The sequence below is a fragment of the Sapajus apella genome, unplaced genomic scaffold (genome assembly GCF_009761245.1).
Source record: "Sapajus apella isolate SASKATOON/1434 unplaced genomic scaffold, GSC_monkey_1.0 scaffold3, whole genome shotgun sequence".
NCBI classification, from domain to species: Eukaryota; Metazoa; Chordata; class Mammalia; order Primates; family Cebidae; genus Sapajus; species Sapajus apella.
In genome coordinates, this window is record NW_022436943.1 from 2,682,091 (window position 1) to 2,706,899 (window position 24,809).

Consider the following 24,809-nt stretch of genomic DNA (forward strand, 5'->3'; position numbering starts at 1 on the left):
GCTGCTAATCAATTCAACTGCCAGAAAGTAAGCCATTCCCCATCAGTCTTTTTCATAAGGAACATGGATTCTTTACTGCCTCTGCAGATTCTGTTAGTTTTTCAAAGCATCTTCTGTGAAACTAGTGTTCTGTGGACAATAGGTATGCAAAAACCAAAAAAGGTACGTGTGTGGGAGCCTGAAAGACAGATTTTTTTCCTAAAGAGCTTTGCAGAGCTTTGACTGTGCAATTATTCATTGTGAGTCGCAATAGGAGGATACCGTATATAGCTTTTCCCAAATGTATTTAGCCATAGAACACTTTTCTTCAGGAACAGCTGCAGGGACTGGTACTCCCAGAAATACATTTTGGGAAATGCTAGTCTGTCTTCTTGGTGCACAGCTCTTTAACCTACCACCCACAAAGCAGAGTGGCTGCAAATGTCCCCTGTAATGAGGGCAGGGCAGCAGGCCCCAGGAGGGGTTGTACAGGATGAGGTTAGGTGACCACGCAGCACACTCAGACTTCTGCCATCAAGTGAGCTCAGCCACAAGTGAGGTGACTTAGAGCCCAGAAAACAAATAAGGAATGCTCCAATAAATATTCACAACTGAACATCAGGTGACATTTTCATTTATTCTGTTTACAGACGCCACCTAGTTACACTGTTTTTTTCCGTCTCATCTGGGTTGGATCCAAAGATATTAGAGGCGTGGTGAGAGGCAAAGCGTCAGACCTCTTGTGGGTGGCAGGTATTTTCTGACTACCACCTCCCATATCTTTCCCCCACCTCATCAACCTCAAAGCTATTTACTGCCAAACGCTACTGCAAAAACCCAATGCATTGACATAAACTAATGCCTAACTGCACATTGACATTTTTTAGAAAAAAATCCCATTTAAGCTTTTCTAGAAACTTATGGCAGGAAAGTTAAGGACCAAGACTATGAGTGAGACATAGGTGGCAACTAAAAGTAGGTGAGCGCCGAGTTTCTCCACAGGTGGAACCAAGCCACACTGAACCCACTCTTCCTGTGGGGCAGGATGAGACCTTGCTTTTATACCCTGCTGAGACTCTCCGGTGGACCATGTGACTGCATGAGTGTGGAAAGGCACCTTGCTGGCTTAGTATCACCTTGCAGAGGTAGCTAGGCACTATGCAGCCACACTGCCCAAGGCGCGCTCCTAAGAAATTGGTCCTACAAAGTGCTCCTTGTAAGAGAACTTGAGGGGTCAAAAAAAAATATGATACACTATCGTTTTCTTCCTGGAGATCCACAATGCACACTATTACATGGAAGTTTCCAGAAGTCCTTTCATAAAGATATGCTTAACTTTATTTAATACAGAGTTTCCTAAATCAACTTGACCTTGGAATCTCTTTTTTGAGGTGGCACATTTCATAGAACACATTCTGAGAAATGCTCCTCTATGGCTTTGAGAAATTCTTTGCAGAAACAAAAAAAAAATAATAATTTTTTTACTTAAAAATATTAAGCAACTCCTAGGATCAAGTGTTGGTCAACAATAAAGAGATCAAAGAGTCAGGAAATCAATGTCATAGGCCCCCTTTCTAATTCCAGCCCAGCACCGATGCCATAAACTGCCTGTCTGAAAACAGGCAGCAATCGATTGTCCATGACTTCCTTCTTTAAGTCTTGAGTTGTTCGGCATGGTAATCACGGTACAGAATTGAATGTGGCCCATCAGGGGCCCACATTTCATGTACAGAGGCCAAGCATCTAGTCTTGTCTTCTGCCATAACAGTGAAATCACTAAACATCTATTGTTGCTTATCACATGACTACAAGGTTTCTCAAATAGACCTGACGGCCCTTTGTTCCCAACAAAAATAGGGGATAACTCGTACAGCTTCTAATTATTTTCAGCAACAACTACACAGACCAAGAGATCATAATACAAACTTTTGGCCAAATAATTTAAAAGTATTACAGCAAGGATGGGGAAAGATGGAAATCAACGACATTACTGGGATGATGTAAACATTTCATCATCTGCATACTACGTTATTTTTTATTCTTGTTTCCGAGGAGTTTCGCATGATATTTTGAAGCAGAAGCAGACTCTCCACATGTGGAACTTGGCAGACAATAATAACTTATTATCTATGCCCTGCTGAGATATGAGGGCGCGTTCACACCTCAATAGCAATCCTCGCAAATCGATACTGCAGAGACGCAGGAGGCCTCAGTAGCACTAAACCCCTCTGGGCCGCCGGCTGGCTGGACAGCATATCCAGCAAGCCTGTCAAGCTAACAAAGCCGAGGGCTTCTCCACAGCCAACAGCCATGGAAAAATCTCCCTGAGTCACAAAGCCTAGCAGAGTTCTGGAGCAGTGCAGCGTCACACGTGGCAGAGGGCCTGACCACAGCCCCAGAGTCAGAGCTTCCTGCCCAGCCATGGGCTCTTCCCCTGCCAGGCCATCAGAAGAGGTATGTCCCAGCTTCTGCCGCTTCTCCCTTTTCTTCTTCTCTTTCTGTTTCAGGATCTTGCTTTTGAATGGGTCACTGTGTTTGGATTCCTGGGGCCCACAGTAGTGCCAGTCCTTACGGAGCTGGAGGAAGTCCTCCTTGGCGGGGATGCAGATCATGGTGTGCGGCTCAGGGCTGCCTTTGCTGAGCAGGGACAGGCTGACCCACACCAGGGCCTTGGGGAAGTGGCCCAAGATGGACAGGCAGGCCTCTCTGGTCAACCCTTGCTGGGCTCTGCCAGGAGCTCGCCAGGCTGCCCGACTATCCTCAGAACTGGGCCCACACCAGGCTGACAGTTGCTTCAGTAATTTTCTACTCCTACATGAAGTTGGAGACATACGTTTGAGGATATTTTGTTCCAGAAAAAAATACGCAATCAGAAGATTAGACACTGCTAGAATTAATCTGACTCTTTTATACTATATGAGAAAGCATCCAAACTACAATTTTTAAAAAATTAGATATACACTGTAGCACATTTTAGTCCTGACATTTTTCTTTTTGTGTTTGCCATTCTGAAACTCAGGAACTAAAGGGTTTAAGAAGGTGAAGACAGGGAAAATAAGACAGTGAGAATCTAGGATTGCAATCACAGTGAGGGTGAAAATAAAGAGGCACTCAGATTTTGGTGAGTAAAGGAAATGTGAGGGACAGTTACATGTAAAGTAAGAAAGAATGATATGAAATTATGAGGCTACCATATGGAAACGTAAGCACAAAGCTAGAGGATAAGCACTTTTTAAAAATCAGAGCACAGGCCGCGCGGTGGCTCACACCTATAATTCTAGCACTTTGGGAGGCCGAGGAGGGTGGATCACCTGAGGTCAGGAGTTCAAGACCAGCCTGGCCAACATGGTGACAATTAGCCAAGGGTTGTAGCATGCACCACTAGTCCCAACTACTTGGGAGGCTGAGGCAGGAAAATCGCTTGAACCTAGGAAGCAGAGGTTTCAGTGAACCAAGATCACACCACTGCACTCCAGCCTGGGCAACACAGCAAGACTCCATCTCAAAAAAAAAAAAATCAGAGCAGAGCACAGAATGCAGGTTCACTGATAAACAGAACCTGGACCACAGCAATACTGAGAGGAGAACATACTATAATCTGGTAGCCTCTCTGGTTAGGACCATATTACATCTAATGGGTTGCTATTCTATCACAAATCCATATAATTCAAAAGGAACTGGAATAAATCTAATTTGGTGATTTAAAGCAAAGAATCCTTGCTCAAATTGCATAAAACATGTCAGAAGAAACTGCCTTGGCTTAGATCCATGGATGACAATATTGTAAATCATTTCATCAATTAGCATCATGCCCGACATCAAATATTAGTAAGTTCTTTCCCTGAGCTCTCTAGGAAATATAAAAGACTGGCTTTTCCTTCCAGAAAGTCTATAAATTCACTTGGGTTTTGCATAAAGAAACAGTGACGACATTTACATCCTGTAGCCTCTTCAGTATTAAAATTAATCCAAAATGTACCCAGAAGTTACCGACACTTACCTGAGAACGCAGAGTTGACTCCCTGTGGCAGCAACATGGTTTTCACTGGCCTCCTGGTCTGTGATGCTCTCAGACCCCACTGGTTCTTGACACCCTGCGTCCATTACCTCCTCTGCCTTCCTGGGGTGATCTATGGATGTGCCCACTTCATCAGATGGCCGAGGAGTTTTCTTCGGTATGAGAGCACAAGGCATCTCAGATCTTCTTAAGTCACTCTCCTTACCATTTGGAGATGAAGCTACAGAAGGTTCTTCATGGGCCTGGCCTCTTAACTCCCAGTCTTGAGTTAACTGCTCCCAGGGACAGAAGAAAGGTGCCAGAGTGCCAAGCTTAACGTAGTTGGGCCGTTTTGCAGGAGGGCGTCTAAAGAAAAATAAAGAGGAGAACCAATGTTGAACAATTTAGGAATGGAAAACTCAAATAATTATAACCATTATAATGCAGCTCTCACTTTTTGACAGAGTTTCGCTCTGTCACCAGGCTGGAGTGCAGTTGCGAGATCTCAGTTCATTGCAACCTCTGTCTCCTGAGTTCAAGCGCTTCTCCTGCCTCAGCTTCCCGAGTAGCTGGGACTACAGGCATGCACCACCATGCCCAGTTAATTTTTGTATTTTTAGTGGAGATGGGGTTTCACCATGTTGGCCAGGATGGTCTCAATCTCTTGACCTTGTGATGTGCCCGCCTCGGCCTCCCAAAGTGCTAAGATTACAAGTGTGAGCCACAGTGCCCAGTCAATGCATCTCTATTTTAAACACACACACACACACACACACACACACACACACACACACACACACAAAGCTTTCCAAGAAACATATGATAAAGAATAATAGGGTGAGCTCAACGGGTCATGCCTGTAATCCCAGCACTTTGGGTGGCTGAGGTAGGCAGATCACTTGAGGTCAGGAGTTTAAGATCAGCCTGGCCAACGTGGTGAAATCTCTACTAAAAACATAAAAATTATCCAGGCGTGGTAGAGGGTGCCTACAATCCCAGCTACTTAGGAGGCTGAGGCAGGAGAATTGCTTAAACCCAGGAGGCAGAGGTTGCAGTGAGCCAAGATTATGCCACTGCACTCCAGCCTGGGTGACCAGAGCGAAACTCCGTCTCAACAATAATAATAATAACCAACTCTACTGGCTAACCGTTTTTATTTTCTTTGGTCTTCAATAAACAATGTAGCCCCATGTGGCCACCGGACCACCCCAGGGCGTCCATTCCTGAAAGCTACAAGCAACTGGTTCCCCTGGAGTTGTGCCTGAGTTTTCCTATATACTTACAAGTTTCTAAGTTCAAGGTTACATGAAGTTTCTCTTTAACTCTGACCTCTAGTGACCCAGCTACCCTCCACAGACATTAAATATCATCATCAGTTTCTTATATAACCTTCCAGAGACATTTTATATACATATAAGCAGACATGCACATATTTTTCTTTTTACTTATTTTTACACAAATAGCAGCATACTAGGTACATTAGTTTTTGCTTAACTTTACTTTTTTCATTTAACAAAATATCTTGATCACTTTATGCCAGTATCGAAAGCTCCCTCATTCTTTCTTAAAGGCTGTGTATCTTGTAGCTTATTCTACTGTATGAATACACCTAATTGGTTCAGACAGTCCTCTATTAAAGGACATTTTGGTTGTCTTCAAGCTTTTGTTCCTAGAAACAAGGCTGAAATAAATGGTCTTGAAGGTCACGCTGCTCTGTACCACCATGACTCTTGTCACTCCCAGTGGCTTCGGCATCTGCCTAAATCACCCTTCACCTTCCCACCCTCGCTTCAGATCTCTTACTTCTCCCACCTCAAGCACCCAATCCCTGGTCATACCTTACGTGTAGTCACTGCCAACACCTGTTCCAGCTTAAAACCTCAATGTCAGCATCCTACTGCTAAAGCCATGCCTCCCGTTTTCCACCCACTTACCCTCCCGCAACAATGCCCCAACCATACATTTACATTAGCACCTCCTGCTGCTCCCAGAGGCTGCCTCGCTCTCCATCAGCCTAGACTCCATGGCTCACACCACCGCTGTCCCCTACAAACACCCTGACTCCCTCCACTGGAAAGCCACCTGGGTACGGCCGACTCTCCAGTGACCCCATGCCAGCCCGAGCTGCAGAGCACAGCTGAGGAAGAACTCACGATGGTCCTGAATCGTCTTCCTTCATAAACACAAATCTCAAGTAGGTGTCCTCTACATCTTACAGATCCCATGTTTCTCCTCTCAATTCTATCTTCCATTCTTCTAGAAACTGCTTACAATTCCTCTCTCCTCAAATCTCCGACAGCCTCTCTCCCCTTCTTACTGCTGGCTGATAGCTGTGCCTCTTTTTTCATGAAGACAGTCACAATCAGGAGTGTGCTACCTAATCTGCTCACCACAGAATCCAACCTAGCTAAATAAATCCATGTTCAGATTTCAGTGGAAGTCTAACAGCCTTATATTAATTTTTCTGAGGAAGAAGAACTAGCCAACTTAAGGATTACCGAAAGTGGTCTGGAAAATAGGATTAAGGGTGAGATCTATTAGTAAATCTAGTTGGAAGATAGCCAAAGAAATAAAAGCAAATTAAACTGTATCAGTGGCGGCCAGGCACAGTGGCTCATGCCTGTAATCCCAGCACTTTGAGAGGCTGAGCCAGCAGATCACCTGAGATCAGGAATTCAAGACCAGCCTGACCAACATGGAGAAACCCCGTCTCTATTAAAAATACAAAATTAGCCGGGCGTGGTGGTGCATGCCTGTAATCCCAGCTACTTGGGAGGCTGAGGTAGGAGAATGAACCCAGGAGGCAGAGATTGTAGTGTGCAGAGATCATGCCATTGCATTCTGGCCTGGGCAACGAGAGTGAAACTCTGTCTCAAAACAAACAAACAAAAACACTGTATCAGTGGCAGTCTAACAGCCTTAGATTGAGAAGAACTGAACTCAATCCCAACAGATTGAGTTGTGCCCTGAATCCTCTCCACTTATGCCCTGAATCCCACCCCTTCTTCCTTGTTCAAGGACTTTTAGCCTCCCTCCCCTCTCCTGGGTACCCCCAACCAGCCTAGAAACTTGTACTTCCATCAGGAACATAAGCTACATGGCCAGGTATAGTGGCCCATTCCTGTAATCCCAGCACTTTGGGAGGCCAGGGTGGGAGGACTGCTTGAGGCCAGGAATTCAAGACCAGCCTGGGCAGCAAAGCAAGACCCTGTCTCCACAAAAAATTTAAAAATTAGCCAGGAGTGGTGGTGCCTACCTATAGTCCCAGTTCCTCAGGAGGCTGAGGTGAGAGGATTGCTTGAGCCCAGGAGTTGGAGGCTGCAGTGAGCTATGATCGTAACACTGCACTCCAGCCTGCATGATAGAGTGAGACCCTGTCTAAAAAAATAAAAAAGAATGTAAACTCCATGAAGGCAGACACAGACTTGTCTGCCTTGTCCCTGCTGTCGCCCCAGCACTTAGAATGGTGTTTGACACACCGTAGGCTCTAAAGAAATGTGTGTTAAATGAAGGAACAAATGAGACAAATATGTAAAGATGCACACAGGAAGACGTTCACAGAAACACAGCAAAAAATCAGAAATAACCTCAAGAGCCACTGATACATTACAGGACATCCATGCCGCAATTGCATGTGACTATTCAAAGTGACATTTTGAGCAAAGCTGGCAGGCTGATTCACAGGCCAAATGTGGACTGCTGTTTGTTTTTGTACGACCCATGAGCTAAGAATGATTTCTACATTTTTAAATCGTTGAAAAAGCAAAAGAATATTTCATGACACATGAAAATTATATGAAATTCAAATCTGAGTGTCCATAAATAAAGCGTGATGGGAACACAGCCATGCTCGTCCCCTTACATGTCATCTGCAGCTGCTTTGGAGCCACAGTGGCAGAGTCCAGTAGTTACCATGGAGACCAAAGGCTCCACAAAGCCAGAAATATTTATCTTCTGGCCCTCTGCCAAAAAAGTTTGTCAACACTTGGTTTAGAGTCATATTTTTTGACATGGTAAAACTGTACATACTATATTGTTAAAGGAAAAAGGCAGGTTTCAAAATAGTATATGTAATACAATTCTTTAAAAACATATGTGTATCTACAGAAAATTTTCAAGCATAAAAAAACCTGAAAAGTGAGAAATAAGTTATTGTCAACTATTATTTAACAAACACATAGCAGCCTCTCAACTATGTATTACGGGAGGCACAAGATGTACAGCATGTGATTGCTGCCCTCAAAGAGCTGGTTAGCTAGCAATCCAGGAATATATCACTAGTCACTCATTCATCCACCACTCAGCAAATAGTCTGAAACCCAAGCACAGGCCAGGCAGAGTGACTCACACCTGTAACTTTAGCACTTTGGGAGGCCGAAGTAGGTGGATCACTTGGGCCCAGGAATTCAAGACCATCCGGGGCAACATGGCAAAACCTCATCTCTACAAAAAAATATAAAAATTAGCCAGGCTGAGAAAATACCAAATATTTGTTAACAATTAAAAAAAAAAAATTAGCCAGGCATGGTGGTAGGTACCTACAGTCCCAGCTACTTGGGAGGCTGCAGTGGGAGGATCACCTGAGCCTGGGAGGTGGAGGCTGTGGTCAGCCATGATCGTGCCACTGTACTCCAGCCTGCATGACAGAGTGAGATCCTATCTCCCAAAAAAAAAAAAAAAAAAAAAAAAGCCAGGCTGTCTCTACCGTTATGGTTGCAGCAATGAACAAAAAAAAAAATCCACAATTCTGCCCTTATGAAGCCCACCATCAAGGAACTACAACATTCAACCTGTCATTCACTAAACAACAAATAAAGGTTATTAAGTCTACTGTGCACCAGGCACTGGCTAGACACTGCAAGTGCCACAATAAAGAGAGAAAGCTTCTATGCTTCTGAGAGCTACGATTTAGGGGGCAACAGATTCCCAATGTTAGAATATACTTAGCGATATAAAGGAAATCATGACCTTCACTGGCCACACTTCCAGTGAAAAAAGAAAAGTCTAAATGGATAGGTACTACGATATAAAAACAGTGCTTGGCCTGGCAGTGACTCACACCTATAATCCTGGCACTTTGGGAGGCCAAGGCCAGTGGATCTATGGAAAATTGGTATCGAGACTAGCCTGGACCAACAAGGCAAAACCCCATCACTACAGAAAATACAAAAGGTAGCCAGGCACAGTGGCATGTGCCTTTACTCTCAGCTACACAGGTGAGGAGAAAGAATTGGTTGAACCCAGGAGGCAGAGGTTGCCGTGAGCCAAGATCACACCACTGAACTCCAGCCTGGGTAACAGAGCAAGATCACCATCTCAAAAAACAAACAAATAGTGCTTCTCTCTCTGGATGGCGGGACTATACCAATTTATCTTTTTCTATATTTTCATAGTTTCATTAAAATTGTATAACTATGTATTACTTCTATAATATGTTTTAAAAACATAATTTCCATTTTGGAGGAGGAAAGGGGTTGGCAGTAGAAATCTATTAACGAGTGTTTGAAACTCATGTCCGTGTTTAGGTGTACGTCATTACTGATAGAAACAAATAACAAACAGAATGGGTTGTAACTGAAATGGGCCTATAAAAGCCAAATAGATATAAGACAATCTCCTCACTTAATATCTTCTGAAGTATTTCTCAGTAATGCTGAACTCACTGAAAAGTCTATGAAAACTCTACATTATACATAATAAGAATTACCAAAGTCATCCTAATGTTTGGGATGCCAATATAAGCAGGCATTTCTCTTCTCCTTAAGACATTATTAAACTAGATAACCCAGCTTCTTACCTTTTATATTTTTCAAGAAGATTCTTAGCTTGCTCTTCTGCAAAGAGCATCCCAGCAGGGCAGTCTGGAAAATCACCTGGGACACTAGGCGACCTCTTATACTGAGAATGTACTGCAGACTCTTTCAATCCTCCAACTCTTGCACCTCGATAGATCTAAAGGAATGTCAAAAAGATACTGTCAACCTACCAAAATGTCAAAAAGATACTGTCATTCTACCAATGGGATTGCTTAACTGTTTATATGGGGAAAATGGGAAACAACCTAAATGCCCATCAGAAGGAGAATGGATATAAAGAAACCCAGTGGATTACCATGCAATAGTAAAAATGAATTAAATCAACCCTCATCATGCTTCATCAATCAATATGGAAAAAAATCTCAAAGCCAAGTGAATATAGCAAGTTACAAAATCATATATACTGTGAGGTATATAGTTTAAAAACATGTTGAGTCTAAATAGTTATTTTATTGCAGGATACAAACATACTTTAATAAAGCTATAAAAATATTCATGGTAGTAGCAAACACCAAAATCAGAAGAGTGATTATTTTAAAAGGAGGGAGGGAAATGAGGCTGGAGAGACATACACAGGGCACATCCAATATATCTGTAATGTTTTATTTCGTAAGCTGGATGGCAGGTGAATGGCACACAGGCATACACTATATCAGTATCTATTCTTTTTTGTATGCTTGAAAGCATCTCATAGTAAAAAATTAAGTAGAATTATTTTTAAGTGTTCCTACTCCCGAATGATTAACTAATGTACCTTGTACTAGGCATGCTAAAAATTAATTGCCAGCATGAATCTAAAAGTCTCACATGCCTCTTACACTCTCTATCATCAAAGTAATGTTTATTTATTTATTTTTATTTATTTTTGAGACAGAGTCTCGCTCTGTCACCCAGGCTGGAGTATAGTGGTGCAATCTCAGCTCACTGCAACTCCATGTCCCAGGTTCAAGGGATTCTTATGCCTCAGCTTCCCAAGAAGCTGGGATTACACACATGCATCACCATGTCCAGCTAATTTTTGTATTTTTAGTCGAGACAGGGTTTCACCATGTTGGCCAGGCTGGTCTCAAACTCCTGACCTCAAGTGATCTGCCCACCTCAGCCTCCCAAAGTGCTGGGATTACAGGCGTGACCCACCACACTCGACCCTCAAAGTAATATTTAAAATAACCAGGAAAAAAAAGACGCATTCAATTCTAATAAAATTTTTAGCTACAGTTGATAAATAGGAGTATATGGTTATTGTTAACATTTTTTTTAAAAATGTATTCTATCCATCTGTAAAAGTTAGTCCTTTGCTTCTAAACTATAGCAAATTTCTTCAAATTAAATACCTCGACATTTTTGTTGCTGCTACTATTTGAAAATCAGGCCACTTTAAAAACCTCAACAATTGACAATATGTCAGTACGGGTCTTATAATGAGAACTTGGCTCCAGGGACTCTATGTATGAAGTATCTTGTATCCAGAACTATAGCTCTAAGGGCAGAAATATACCACTAATTCCTCCTGAATTGTACATAAAGTCTGGAACATTTTAAGTACTTAGCATTGATTAGGAATATATTGTAAATATTACAACTGTTAGAATCAAAAAGTAACTTACAAATGGAATCCAGAAAGCCATGCCCCAGCCCTTTGGAAGTAGGACATCCCAGCCACTTCCCCAGCCTAGTCGGTCTTCACCGGTCACTTTTCCTGGCTGCTGAATCAAAAGTATAGGTATCTTGGATTCATGGGGACCTAAAATAAGCTGTGACCCAGGCACCAGCAATTCACTCCTCATCCGGTTTAAATCCTAAAGTGGAAGAAAATAATTCAAGACAAACAGCCCTAGTCTTCTGGGAGATCCTCCTGGGTCTCCCTATAAGCAGCTTTAGAAAGTTAAATGCTCTTTTTAAAAAGGAAGAGAAAAACATTCTCAACAAATAAATGTAAGCCATTTTAAGTATAAGATATTCCTCCTACAGATATTTTCCTCTACACAAGTGGTTGGGTAGAAATGCCAAATTATCTTATTCATTATCAGCATTAATTCTGCTGATCTCTTATATCAAGATTCATCTCATATATTGATATTCTGTCCCTACATTGATTTTAATTAAGATTTGCTGCCATGAAGTAGAAAAGGTATAAACTATTAAGTGACACCTTCTCAAAGATGGGCAACTAGAAAAGAGCACACTGTCTCTTAAGAAAATTGCTCACCAGGTCTTAAAAATTTTAAATAGATGATGTTTAAAATTATTGTTAAGGGGAACGTAGCGGGTGGATAACATCCTTTCAAACTTTTCTTGGAGCTATAAAAAGAGACTAACAGGTAGGTAAGAGGACTATCACTCAGTTTAGAAAAACTATGCAAGAGACTGCCTCCAGGCCACAGTCTAACTGCTACCTCATGGACGCTCTTCAAGCCAGGTCCAATCCTGATTCTTCTTTTTCATGTTCGCTTGAGTTTCCACTACCATCTATGTGTTAGTAATTCCAAATTATATCTCTTTAGCTCTGACTTTTCCTCCTGGGACTGAAACCTATCTTCTAGACCTCTGTTCTTGGGAAGTCTCACAGCCCCTCAAACTCAAGATTGAACTCATCACCCTTCCCACTGCATTTGCTCTCTTCCTATATTCCCCACCTAGCTGAATGACACCACAATTTACACGCTCCATTCATTCACCCATTCATATATTTACTGAGCACTTCTATGTACCTGCCACACATCAGTGAGCAAGTCAGACTTGGCTCTGGCTCTCTTTCAGCTGAAATCCTAAATCCAAGCTAGAACATCAGGACCTAATCGACATGCCTCCTCCTTTTTCACCTCCCATCTTCCAACCAACCAGCAAGCCTTGTCAATTTAGCTTCTGGGAATATGTGTTAAACCTCAGCCTCTCCATCTCAGCCACACTGCCACAATTCAGGCCCCCATGATGTCATACCTAGAATATGTCAAGGGTATTTTTAAGGCCATCCAACCCACAGTCTCTCTCCCGCTCCCTCACCCCGCATCTCCAACCCCACACTACTGCCAGCATGAAATATCATGTCATGGCCAACCTTAAAGCCTTCAAGGGTGCCCCACATCTCCAGTCCAAATCCTGAAAAGGCTTCAAGGTCTTTCATGTTCTAGCCTCCATTTGTGTCTTCAGCTTCATCATTCACCCCATTCCTGATTCCTCGCTCCTGATCCATTTACAGAGTCCTGATCCACTTAGAGCACCATCCTGGTTTTTGCCTGGGCTCCTACACGTGCTGTTCTCACTTCCTGCAATCTTATCTTTGCTGAAACCTTGACCCTACCCCCAAGAACTCTGGTTGCTTCTGACTCCCATCTGAGAGTCAGCTCAAATGCCTGCTCTTCCATCCAGGAGGCCGGCCTCATTTTTCTCATCTGAGCTCAGTACCCCTTCTAGAAGTTTCCTGAGTGTCCTATACTTCTTTGACCACATCCTAGTCATCTACCCCAGCATCTCGCACAATGTCTGGCCCTGGAAGGACCCCAATCATAGTAAAATTAAAGACAACATTTAAGGGAAAAGAAAACAATAAAAGAAAAACATAATTAAACCATGAGATCATCACTTCAAGAAAAAAATCTTTGTATTAACATTTTCTAGAGATTTTCTTACTTTATCTCTAAGAACAGAAAAAAAAAAAATCATAGTATGTATCTTTATTCTTAGATTCTTATCCTTGGATAATAGATAAGATCCTTATCTTATTCTTAGATCCCTATCCTTACTTTTAGATTATCCCTAAGAACAGAAGAAAACCACAGTATATATCATGAGTCAGGGATCAACAACTTGTTTGAAAACAAAAGAAAATCTATGGGATTTTATGAAATACAGAATAACTTCTTATGGTCTCTAGAATGATATATTTAACCTGTCATTCATGACTTTACCAATAATCCTTTCACTATTAGTTACCTGATCCGAGATTTTATTCTCTGTGACACTCTTACAGATATCGTGGTTCCAGATAAAGCTATGCGTACATTCCACAGGCACACCCTCCAGAAGCAGCTGTCTAACTTTCTCATTATCTAAGAGGGAAAAGAAATAGCCTTCAAACCACATCCTTCAGATCAATGAAGTCGAACTCCAAACATTGGCAGTAGGCCTTTTGTTACAAAATTTTATTTCATAGGCATTTACTTAGAAGAATTTAGTTGACAAGAAATTAGTTATTCTTATAGTCGCTTTTATAGTCTATGACATAGGAAAGACTCCTAAGCAATTTTCTTTAGTATTGATTTTTCATGTATAAGATGCAAATATCACAATATTAAATTGCCTCCAAATAACTGCCTAATTCCACATGTAAGATAATCAAATTTTAGCAGCCACTACAAAGGCAAATAATATGGCACATTAAGCCAGGCATAGTGTTGTATACCTGTAATTCCAGGTACTTGAGAGGCTGAGGTGGGAGGGTCACTTAAGCCCAGGAGTTTAAGTGCAGCCTGGGCAACATAGCAAGACCCCATCTCTAAATAATAATGATAATATGCCATATTATATATACCTATCATACTTCAGCTACTGGCTTCAGGGCTTTGTGTATCATTCCTCATCCAATGATGGTGAGCCAACAGATATTATCTTCTCTTCTACCCCACTATTGAACTATTTATTCCTTTCTGTAAAATGTATTTTTTCATCCTTTTTTTTGAGACGGAGTCTTGCTCTGTCACCCAGGCTGGAGTGCAGTGGCACAATCTTGGCTCACTGCAACCTCTGCCTCCTAGGTTCACGTGATTCTCCTGCCTCAGCCTCCCAAGTAACTGGGATTACAGGCGCATGCCACCATGCCTGGCTAATTTTGGTATTTTTAGTAGAGACAAGAGTCTTGCCATGCTGGCTGGACTGGTCTCAAACTCCTGACCTCAAGTGATCCGCCTGCCTCAGCCTCCCAAAGTGTTGGGATTACAGGCGTGAGCCTCCGCGCCCAGCCTCATCCCTTTAAAATAAAAGTATTTTCAGTGAAACATAGTGTCTTCTCCCTTTATTATAAGCTGTACCATGCTAGAAAGTACTCATGTAGGAAGGGGAAGAAACTTTATCAGTGACAAGCTTCTATATTGATAGAACAAACTTCCTACATGCAGTCATTTAATCCCTAAGGAAAAGTATCTTCCAAATCTCATTTTGTTGAACTGAAGAATTTTCATTAAAAAAGGTAATTTCTAAGTTTGAGTTATGGCTCTAAACTGTCCACAAAAGAAATATCACTCAAAGGCACATACTTGCCTGTATGGGTCTGATGGCTAGGAAAAAATAAGTTGGAAGCAACTGGGCCATAGTGTGACAAATTTTAGGGGAAAACTAAGTTAGAAAAAATTAAACTGATAAAAAGATCTGAAATAGAAACTGTTTAAAAGCCACAACAGGCCAGGTACGGTGGCTCACGTCTGTAATCCCAACACTTTGGGAGGCCAAGGTAGGCAGATTGCTTCAGCTCAAGAGTTCAAGACCAGCCTGGGCCACATGGTGAAACACTGTCTCTATAAAAAAATACAAAAATTAGTTGGGTGTGGTGGTATGCCCCTGTAGTCCCAGCTACTTAAGAGGCTGAGGTAGGAGGATGGCTTGAGCCCAGGGGGTGGAGGTTGCAGCGAGCCTAGATCGCGCCACTGCGCTCCAGTGCGGGTGACAGAGCCAGACTCTGTCTCAAAAATTAAAATAAAAAATTTTAAAAAGCCACAGCGGCTTCAGTACACTGCTCTTCCTCATGGAGATAATAACCATCAGACTCTCAAGCCACAGTGCAGTGTGCTGCACAAGTTCACATAGCCTGTCTAGGAGCAGTCAAGCTCCACTTCCAAGCCTAGGTACACAGAGCACTTTCCTGCAATGCACTGCCACAGACTGGGGGACATGATTGGGATTTTAGTCAGACTAAGCTGCAGACAAGAGACAGCTGATACTTAAAGCGTAAAGACACAGGAAAGTACTTCCTCATCTTCAAATATTCTAAAAGATAATAACAGATAGGTTTGGTAAAAGTGGCTCATGCCTATAATCCTAGCACTTTGAGAGGCTGAGATGGGAGAATCACTTGAGCCTAGGAGTTTGAGACCAGCCTGAGGAATTTAGTGAGACCCTGTCTCTATAAAAAGTTAAAAATTAGCCAGGCATAGTGGTGTGTGCCTGTAGTCCCACTGACTTGGGGGGGCTAAGGTGGGAGGAAGCTTTGAGCCTGAAAGGTCAAAGCTGCAATGAGCCATGATTGTGTCACCGTACTTGGGTCTGGGCAACAGAGTGAGACACTGTCTCAAAAATAAATAATAATAATAAATAATAATAATAATAATATAAAACAAAGTAGACAGTATGTCTAGACAAGGGAATATTATTGAGCTAAAAAGAAATGTGCTATTGAGCCATGAGAAGACACAGAAGAAAATTTTTTTTTTTGAGATGGAAAATTTTTTTTTTGACATGGAAAATTTTTTTTTTGCTCTGTTGCCCAGACTAGACTGAGTGAGATCTCAGCTCACTGCAACCTCTGCCTCCTGGGTTCAAGCAATTCTACTGCCTTGGTCTCCAGAGTAGCTGGGATTATAGGCACCTGCCACCATGACCAGTTAATTTTTTTTTTAGTAGAGATGGTTTCACCATGTTGGCCAGGCTAGTCTCGAACTCCTGACCACAGGTGATCTACCTGCCTCAGCATCCTAAAGTTCTGGAATTACAGGTATGAGCCACTGTACCTGGCCTACATAGTGGAAATTTAAATGCATATTACTAAGTGAAAGAAGCCAATCTGAAAAGGCTATATATTACATGATTCCAATTGTATAATATTCTGGAAAACACAAAACTATGGAGATGGGAAAAAGATAAGTGGTTACCAGGAGTTAGGGGGAAAGAAGGGATAAACAGGCAGAGCACAGAAGATTTTGGGGGCAGTGAATCTATTCTGTATGATGCTATTATGGTGAATATGTCATTACGCCTTTGTCAAAATCGATAGAGTGTATATACCACCAAGAGTGAACCCTAATACAAACTAAGGACTTTAGGTGATAATGATGTGTCAATGTCAGTTCATGGATTGTAACAAATGTACCACTCTAGTAAGGATATGGACTGTGTGGGGATGGTGCATGGAGGGGGATGGAGGCTCATGTGATCTCTGTACTTTCCACTCAATTTTGCTGTGAACCTAAAGCTGCACTAAAAAATAAAGTCTATTTACAACAAACTGGAGTATGTCTGAAAGCAAAGGGGAAGGCCCTTTTAAGTCAATAGTCTTTACTGGGAAGAGAAAAAGAATATCTCTAGCTGAGTCAGCACAAACATCAGCGTGCCTAGAATGACTGCCACTTCTGAATGTAATTCTAAGTCCTTCCCCAGACTCATATAAAGCATGTTCTCCTTCATATGCAGACAAAAGTTCTTGAATTGGTTATATTAACTCCTGAATGTGACTTAAAGAATGAAGGAAAGAGCTTGCTTTCTCCTTTCTTAAATGTATTTAAAGATCACCAAATGTCAAATTAAAACTTTTTTTAATGAGTTTTACTCAGAGAAGCAAAAGTAACCAGTAAAAGGCTTTCTCATTTGGAAATCAAATAAAACCAAGCAGATTCACTCTATTTTAAACAAAATTGCAAAACAGTTAAAAGGGCCCAGGGGAAGCAGAGAAAATGACTGCTAACTGGGCACTGCTCAAGTCCACTGCAGATCACTGCTCTCGAAGTGCTTGCAAGAGCTATAAAATATAAAGGGATGATGTCTCACCTAACCCTCTAAAGGCAGCTGGACTCCTTCCATGTTTTGGGTAGTATAGGAAAGTCATACTACCAGAGTGTTTAAAGGGAAAGATCAGAAGCGCACAAGCACAATGTAAATTTACTATTTCCTAAAGGAAATTGATCTCTCACAGATAAGAACTAATCATCATAATCCATCAATGCAAACTGGCAAATGCTAAGGATGGCAAATAAAATAAAACTAGTACGACAGGAACTGTATTTTTAAATCTCACCTAAAAAAAGTTACTTATATCGTGAAATATTGTGTTAATAAAGTTGAAAAGATTTGCAACAACACATTATTAATATTTAATGTAAATTCTAGAACCAACTGATCAAGCAAAACTTTTCAAAGCATTTAGGAATATGCATTATCACTTCAGGTTCTTCATGTACCCTCCCTTTTAAAAGCTCTAGCTGGGAATGGTGGCTCACATCTGTAATCCCAGCACGTTGGGAGGCCGAGGCAGAAGAATCACTTGACTTCATGAGTCAAATTAAATAATGTTTTTCAAGATAGACTTAAATTTTCCTTGAGCGGATTCATATTAAAACAAAAGTCATAGAAAGGATTTAATAATCACCTCATTCCAAGAAAGGATTTGAAGTACCAAGAGAAACTAAGTAGCATTTACAGCTTTAAGGTGATTACAATAGTCAACATTTAATGGTATAGTAAATGCTGCAAGTTTTACATTGCATCAGACCACACTGGTATTTAAAAAAAAAAAAAAAGAAAGAAAAAAGAAAAGAAAGAGGCAACAACCAATTGAGTAAAGTCTTAGGCTTCAGACTTAACTAACTTACCTACATATCTTCAAACTCCTCTCTCATCCAATCCGCCTTTTATGTGAAGTTCTGACAGAGTAATTATTGCCCCCTCAATCAGCTATCTAACTACATAAAAAAAAAAAAAAAAAATTCTGGGCCAGGCACAGTGGCTCATGCCTGTAATTCCAGCATTTTGGGAGGCCAACGTGAGTGGATCACCTGAGGCCAGGAGTTCAAGACCAGCCTGGCCAACATGGTGAAAAGTAAATTTTTTTGTTTCAAATTTTAAATACACACACAAAAAAAATTTGCCGGGCATTGTGGTGGGCGCCTATAATCCTAGCTACTAGGGAACATGAAGTAGGAGAATCGCTTGAACCCAGGAGGTGGAGGTTGCAGTGAGCTGAGATCATGGCACTGGACTCCAGCCTGGGCAACACAGCAAGACTCAGTCTCAAATAAATAAATAAATAAATAATTCTGAAGTGGTTACAACACAAACCTGTACTTTATCTCCAAAGATTCACATACTAATTTTAATTATTATTCCAATTAATCATGTTTAAATGCCAGTAAATACAATGAGACATTATCAAAATTGCTGTCTATCTCAGATCAGAACAAAATTTTAGTCAGCCCCCTACCCACTTCCTATGCCACCCCAGCTAAACAACTTTCTCGGGCCACTCTACTTCGTCTAAACCAAGACATCTTATACTTCAGCACCTGGGATGGCCTTGCCAGGATTCGAACCTGGATCATCTGTATGGTCAGACAGAGGCTTCCACTGAGCACAAGACCAGCTTCGGGTGCAGATCCCTTCCTCATAATTAAAATTCTGAAACGCCAGACATTTTCAGAGAATGTAGTTTGCAGAGAGACAGGTTTTACTAGATACTAAAAAAAGAGAACTTGGAAAATAAAATGAACATAAGTATCAGGCTACATGTTTTACAGCTAAAAAAGACACTTCCACATGTACCATTTCCTCAGATTATAATCAGTTTGTAAAGTGGGCAGGTAAGGAGACTGCCCTAATTTTTTACAGATGAAGTTACTGGAGAGGTGTCAGAGACAGAACTCTTCTAATAAGACTGGGCTGCTCAAAATTATAAGGAAAATCTGGGGTGTTTTTAGAACTTTACCTTGGCATTTTTCTGGATTGGGCAAAGCTTTGGACTTCTTTGGAGGCAAATTTATTCGAGGATCCCCAACGGTCAGTCCCAGAATAGTACCTGCCGGAATTTCTGCTGGTGATGTTATTCCTTTAAGAACAAAAAGAACAAAAACAATGAAAAGAAGCTTATAGAAAGTCCCTCATAATACATCCATATTTGCTGGTATTTTTAAATCTTTCAGATTTTCTAATGAAACTTTTTCCTTGGACTAATTACTTAAAAACATGTATTCTCTCTCTTCTCATTGATACTTTTAGAGAATAAGTTAACATTCATAAAGAACAAGGTTTCTTGCAAAAAACATGAAGCCAACATAAGAAAAAGTTCTTTTATGAAATGAATGCATATGTTTCTATCAGTGATAACTACAGAAGCTATAAGCAAAAATGCAGTTGTATGCGGGTAGGCATAAAGTTTAGCTCGGCAGCTGGCATATGCATTTATCTCCACTATCAGAATGCTAGTTACTTAGAATAGGAACATCTCATTTGTTTGTTGTTTCATAACCAAGCATGAATACAGTGTTTAATCACTGGGTTCAGTCCCTCTCTTACTTGGTCCTCCTGCTGTTCACAATAGCAGCAGGTTAAAAAGTAATACTACACAGTTGGAGGCCCAACTGCAAAAGGCTCTCTTAGCCCCCTTCCTCCCCAACACAACCCAGTCTTCCCTTTGTATACCTCCCAACAACTCGAAAACGGCTTCTTGTCTGTAATGAAGGGAAACGCTGTCAGGATTCTTACAGGTTTCTATCCACCAGCGGTGAGGTGTTGCCTCTGTGTCCTCTCCCACCTGAAAAATAACTACTATTCACCAGACAAACAATGAATCCGACTTAATAATTTTGTCCTGGTTGTGATATCAGCCCCACTCTTTCTTCTTTTGTGTGTGGGAATGAATGTGTTATGGGGTGAACCAGGGAGTTGCCACTGTACTTAACAGAGTAATTAATACCCAGACTAACTGCTCTTTCAATTAGTAGCAAGGATATAGTATTACACTTCTCTCAAGATTTCATATATGAGGAAAATCATCTATGGTTTTCAGAGACTAATTCATTAAGATAACTCACACTCAAAGTCTCTCTAGAGCACAGTACCAACAAAGGAGGCCTCACTTCTCTCCTACATATTTTTTTTTACACAGTCTCAGTCTGTCACCCAGGTTGGAGTGCAGTGGCCCAGTCATGGTTCACTGCAGCCTCAATCTCCCAGGGTCAAGTGATCCTCACACTTCAGCCTCTCAAGTGGCTGGAAGCTGGACCTACAGTCACACACCACCATGCCCAGCTAATTTTTTTAACTCAGTTTTTGTAGATACACGGTCTCATTATGGTGCCCAGGCTGGTCCTGAATTCCTGGCCTCAATCAATCAACCCACCTCCACCTCCCAAAGAGTTGGGATTTTGGGTGTGAGCCACCACGCCTGGTTCTCTTCCACTAGAGCTAACTTCACCATCTCCAATGTAAGAATAAAATGTTCCTCAACAAAGGAAAATCAAACCAGTACTTTTTGAAGAACTCTCCAGATAAAGGATATACTACTACTACAGCATTCCTAGAAATGTCTATTTTTTCCACATGGAACTAGGAATTGAGCAAGATTTCAAAAAGCCCTTCAAGCTTCATGTGCATGGCAAGAAGGGAATCTATAGACACAGCTCATGCTGAAGTTCACTGAAGTAGGATGTACACTTACAGATCCTAAAGAAGCAATCGTGGCCGGGCACAGTGGCTCACACCTGTAATGCCAGCATTTTGGGAGGCCAAGGCAGGCAGATCACTTGAGGCCAGGAGTTAGAGACCAGCCTGGCCAACATGGCGAAACCCCATCTCCACTAAAAATATTTTAAAAATTGGCCAGGTGTAGTGGTACACGCCTGTAATCTCAGCTGCTCAGGAAGCTGAGGTATGAGAATTGCTTGAACCTGGGAGGTGCAGGTTGCAGTGAGCCAAGATTGTGCCACTGCACTCTGGCCTGGGTGACAGAGTGAGGCTCTGTCTCAAAAAACAATTTTTAAAAAGCAGTAATCATAACAAAAGTACCATTTACTCACAGAAACTCAGGTAGCACAGCTTAGTGGTTTACAGTACAGGCTCTGGAACCAAACTTCGTAGGTTCAAATCTTTTCTCCACAACTTATTTGCTACTATGGGGCACCCTCTCTGTGTCAGGCATGGTGCTGAGCACCGGAGACAGAGTGAAAAAACAGGACCAACCCTGTCCTCGCCCTTGTGAAGCTCATGGTCCGATGAGACACATTCATTACATTAAACACACAAATCTATACATATAAATTGAGGACATTTGCAAGATGCTCTGGAAACAACAGGAGAGATCTACTTTGTTTAACTTGGGGGATCAGGGAAATGCTAGAGACTGAAACCTGAAGAATGAGGATGCTTCCGCCAAGCAAAGAGTGTTGGAGGCAGAATGCTCAGTAGTTGGGGGAATAAAAAACAGGTGCAAAGCCTGTAAGGGAGACAAGAACTGACATTCTAGAACCTGAAAGAAGGTCACGGTGGCTGAAGTGTGTAGAAGGGTGAGGAGAAACGAGGCCTCAGAGGCAAGAACACAAAAGATTATGTGGGTCACATTGAGCGCCCTGGATTTTATCTTAATTACAATGAGAAGCTATCCAAAAACTTTTCATCAGGAAGCAACAACAGGTGAATAAATTATCAAAAAAATCACTCTGCCTCCGGCGTGGAGAATGGGCTGAAAAGGAGGAAGGATGGACGAAACTTAATGTTCCCTCTAGAATCCTTTCCTGATCCCCCAAGTGTTCAGGCAAGAAACAACACTGGTTGAGAGTAGAGTGGAGGCAGTGAAGAGGAAGAAAAGTTGTTTTTATATTTTAAAGCATCTTTCTTCTAAAAACTCAGAATCTGTTCAGCTCTATCATTGTATTTGGGCATGTCAAATAGGTGAGAGGCACAGGCACTGAAAAGCTAATTGCACTAAGATGAGAAAACAAACAGGATCTGAACCCAGGGTGTGGATTCCCAATCTAGTCTCTATGCTAGCCACTTGCCAACAGAGCTACGCAAATTAATTTTCAGTCAATTCAAGTTAAGTAAAGGTATGAATTCAGTCCCTCAGTCACTCCAGCCACAATTCAAGTATTTGACTGCCATATGTGGCTAGTGGCTATTGTATTAGACAGCACAAAGGAAAAGCATCCCCACAGAAAGCTCTACTGGAAATGCTGCCATAGACATAGCACTCTTAACCTTTTAAGGGATTGTAGACCCCTAAAACTAGCCCCAGAAAACCAGCCAGTCGCGGCAGCTCACACCTGTAATCCCAGCATTCTGGGAGGCTAAGGCAAGCAGATCACCTGAGGTTAGGAGTTTGAGAATAGCCTGGCCAACATGGTGAAACCCTGTCTCTACTAAAAATACAAAAATTAGCCAGGCCTGGTGACATGCACCTGTAGTCCCAGCTACTCGGAAGGCTGAGGCAGGTGAATCACTTGACCCTGGGAGGCAGAGGTTACAGTGAGCCAAGATCACACCACTGCCCTCCAGCCTGGGCAACAGAATGAGACTCCATCTCAGGAAAAAAAAAAAAAAAAAAAAAAGAAAACCTATGTGGCACAAGCATAAATGCACAAAAACTGGGACACAGGATTTTAGGGACTCCCTACCTATGAAGCAGAAGTTAAGACCATCTACAAGACCCACAGCTACAAGAGCAGTCTGTATTTAAATAAGAACAGTCAAGTTTACTGATCATATCCACTTAGATGTGGTCTTCTAGGAAAAGTGAAACATAACAAAATCTTTGATAATAAGCATAAGTAGGGAAGTAAACATCTAAAAGCCATGGCCCAAAATGTTACCAAATTATATATGAGGTTGCACAAATTTCACAGGAAAAACATGATTAGAATAAAACACTACAGTCACTTTTACTCTTACAGTGTGCACAGAAGCAGCTTTTATTGCTTCAGTTAGGATGGAGTGGGAAAGAGGCCCAATCAGCCGGAATCTGTTCATTTCCATGGTCAAATCACTGAAAAAGAAAAAGGATCTTAAAATGGAAACTTCTATCACACAACATTTGTGCCACTGATTAAAATGGAGCAAGTCTTCACTGAAAATGTTCAGTAGGTTCAAAGCAAATTCAGCTCATACCTGATTATAATGCCCGTGGCTGGAGAGATCCAAGAGTATGGCAGATTTGGATCTCTAGTTCCATCACCAATAATTTTTTTAATCGGTTTAGCATTTTCTCCGTCGTCCTTCCTTTTTCTTTTCTTGCCAATTTGTTCATCAGGCAATTCAGTTTGGCTTTTTTCTTGGGATGGTGTCAGAAGTGGGTCAGTGAGGCAGATAACTGATTTGATGGGTTCCACACACTGGCACACTGCTTTTATTTCCTCTAAGATATCCTAAAAATATAAACATTCACTTTAAAATTTTGAAATTTAAATACATTATGACAAATTTAGTTGGGTTATGTTATGTTTTTATCTCTTTAAAAATTCACACTTAGCCAGGTGCGGTGGCTTCAGCACCCTGGGAGGCCGAGGCAGGCGGGTCACAAGGTCAGGAGCTCGAGAACCAGCCTGACCAACATGGTGAAACCCCATCTCTACTAAAAATACAAAAATTGGCCGGGCATGGGTGGTGCGTGCCTGTAATCCCAACTACTCAGGAGGCTGAAGCAGCAGGATCGCTTGAACCTGGGAGGCAGAGGTTGCAGTGAGCTGAGATCACACCACTGCACTCCAGCCTGGGTGACAGAGCAAAATTCTATCTCAAAAAAAAAAAAAAAATCACATTTTTGGCCACACATGGTGGCCCATACCTGTAATCCCAGCACTCTGGGAGGCTAAGGTGGGTGGATCACCTGAGGTCAGGAGTTTGAGACCAGCCTGACTGACATGGCGAAACCCTGTCTCTACCGAAAAGTACAAAAATTAGCTGGGTATGGTGGCAGGTGCCTGTAATCTCAGCTACGCAGGAGGCTGAGTCAGGAGAATCCCTTGAACCTGGAAAGTGAAGGTTGCAGTGAGCTGAGATTGTGCCATCGTGCTCCAGCCTGGGCAACAGAACAAGACCCCATGTCAAAAAAAAAAAAAAAAAAAAAAAAAAAATCACATCTTACTCCTTCACAAATTAAATTAAATTAATCATCAAAAAGCTTTTTTGGGCCAGGCCTGGCGGCTCACATCTGTAATCCCAGCACTTTAAAGCTAAGGCAGGAGGATGGTTTCAGCCCAGGAGTTTGAGACCACTCTGGGCCACATTAGGGACACCTCGTTCCTACACAAAATAAAAAAATAATTTGATGG

General features: G+C 41.7%; 1 protein-coding gene across 1 annotated transcript in view; it reads right to left on the reverse strand.

The window, feature by feature from the left end:
* Positions 1-597: 597 nt before the first annotated feature.
* The window catches only part of POP1 (POP1 homolog, ribonuclease P/MRP subunit), a 42,739-nt gene continuing 18,527 nt past the window's right edge, over positions 598-24,809 (reverse strand). The window contains exons 8-16 of the mRNA XM_032248305.1: positions 23,647-23,903; positions 23,431-23,524; positions 20,188-20,299; positions 19,475-19,594; positions 13,726-13,841; positions 11,400-11,591; positions 9,774-9,928; positions 3,980-4,342; positions 598-2,790 (exon numbers count right to left, since the gene is read on the reverse strand). Of these exons, the coding sequence (XP_032104196.1) occupies positions 2,136-2,790; positions 3,980-4,342; positions 9,774-9,928; positions 11,400-11,591; positions 13,726-13,841; positions 19,475-19,594; positions 20,188-20,299; positions 23,431-23,524; positions 23,647-23,903 (2,064 nt within the window). The 3' untranslated portion in view covers positions 598-2,135. The remainder of the gene's footprint in view (positions 2,791-3,979; positions 4,343-9,773; positions 9,929-11,399; positions 11,592-13,725; positions 13,842-19,474; positions 19,595-20,187; positions 20,300-23,430; positions 23,525-23,646; positions 23,904-24,809) is intronic.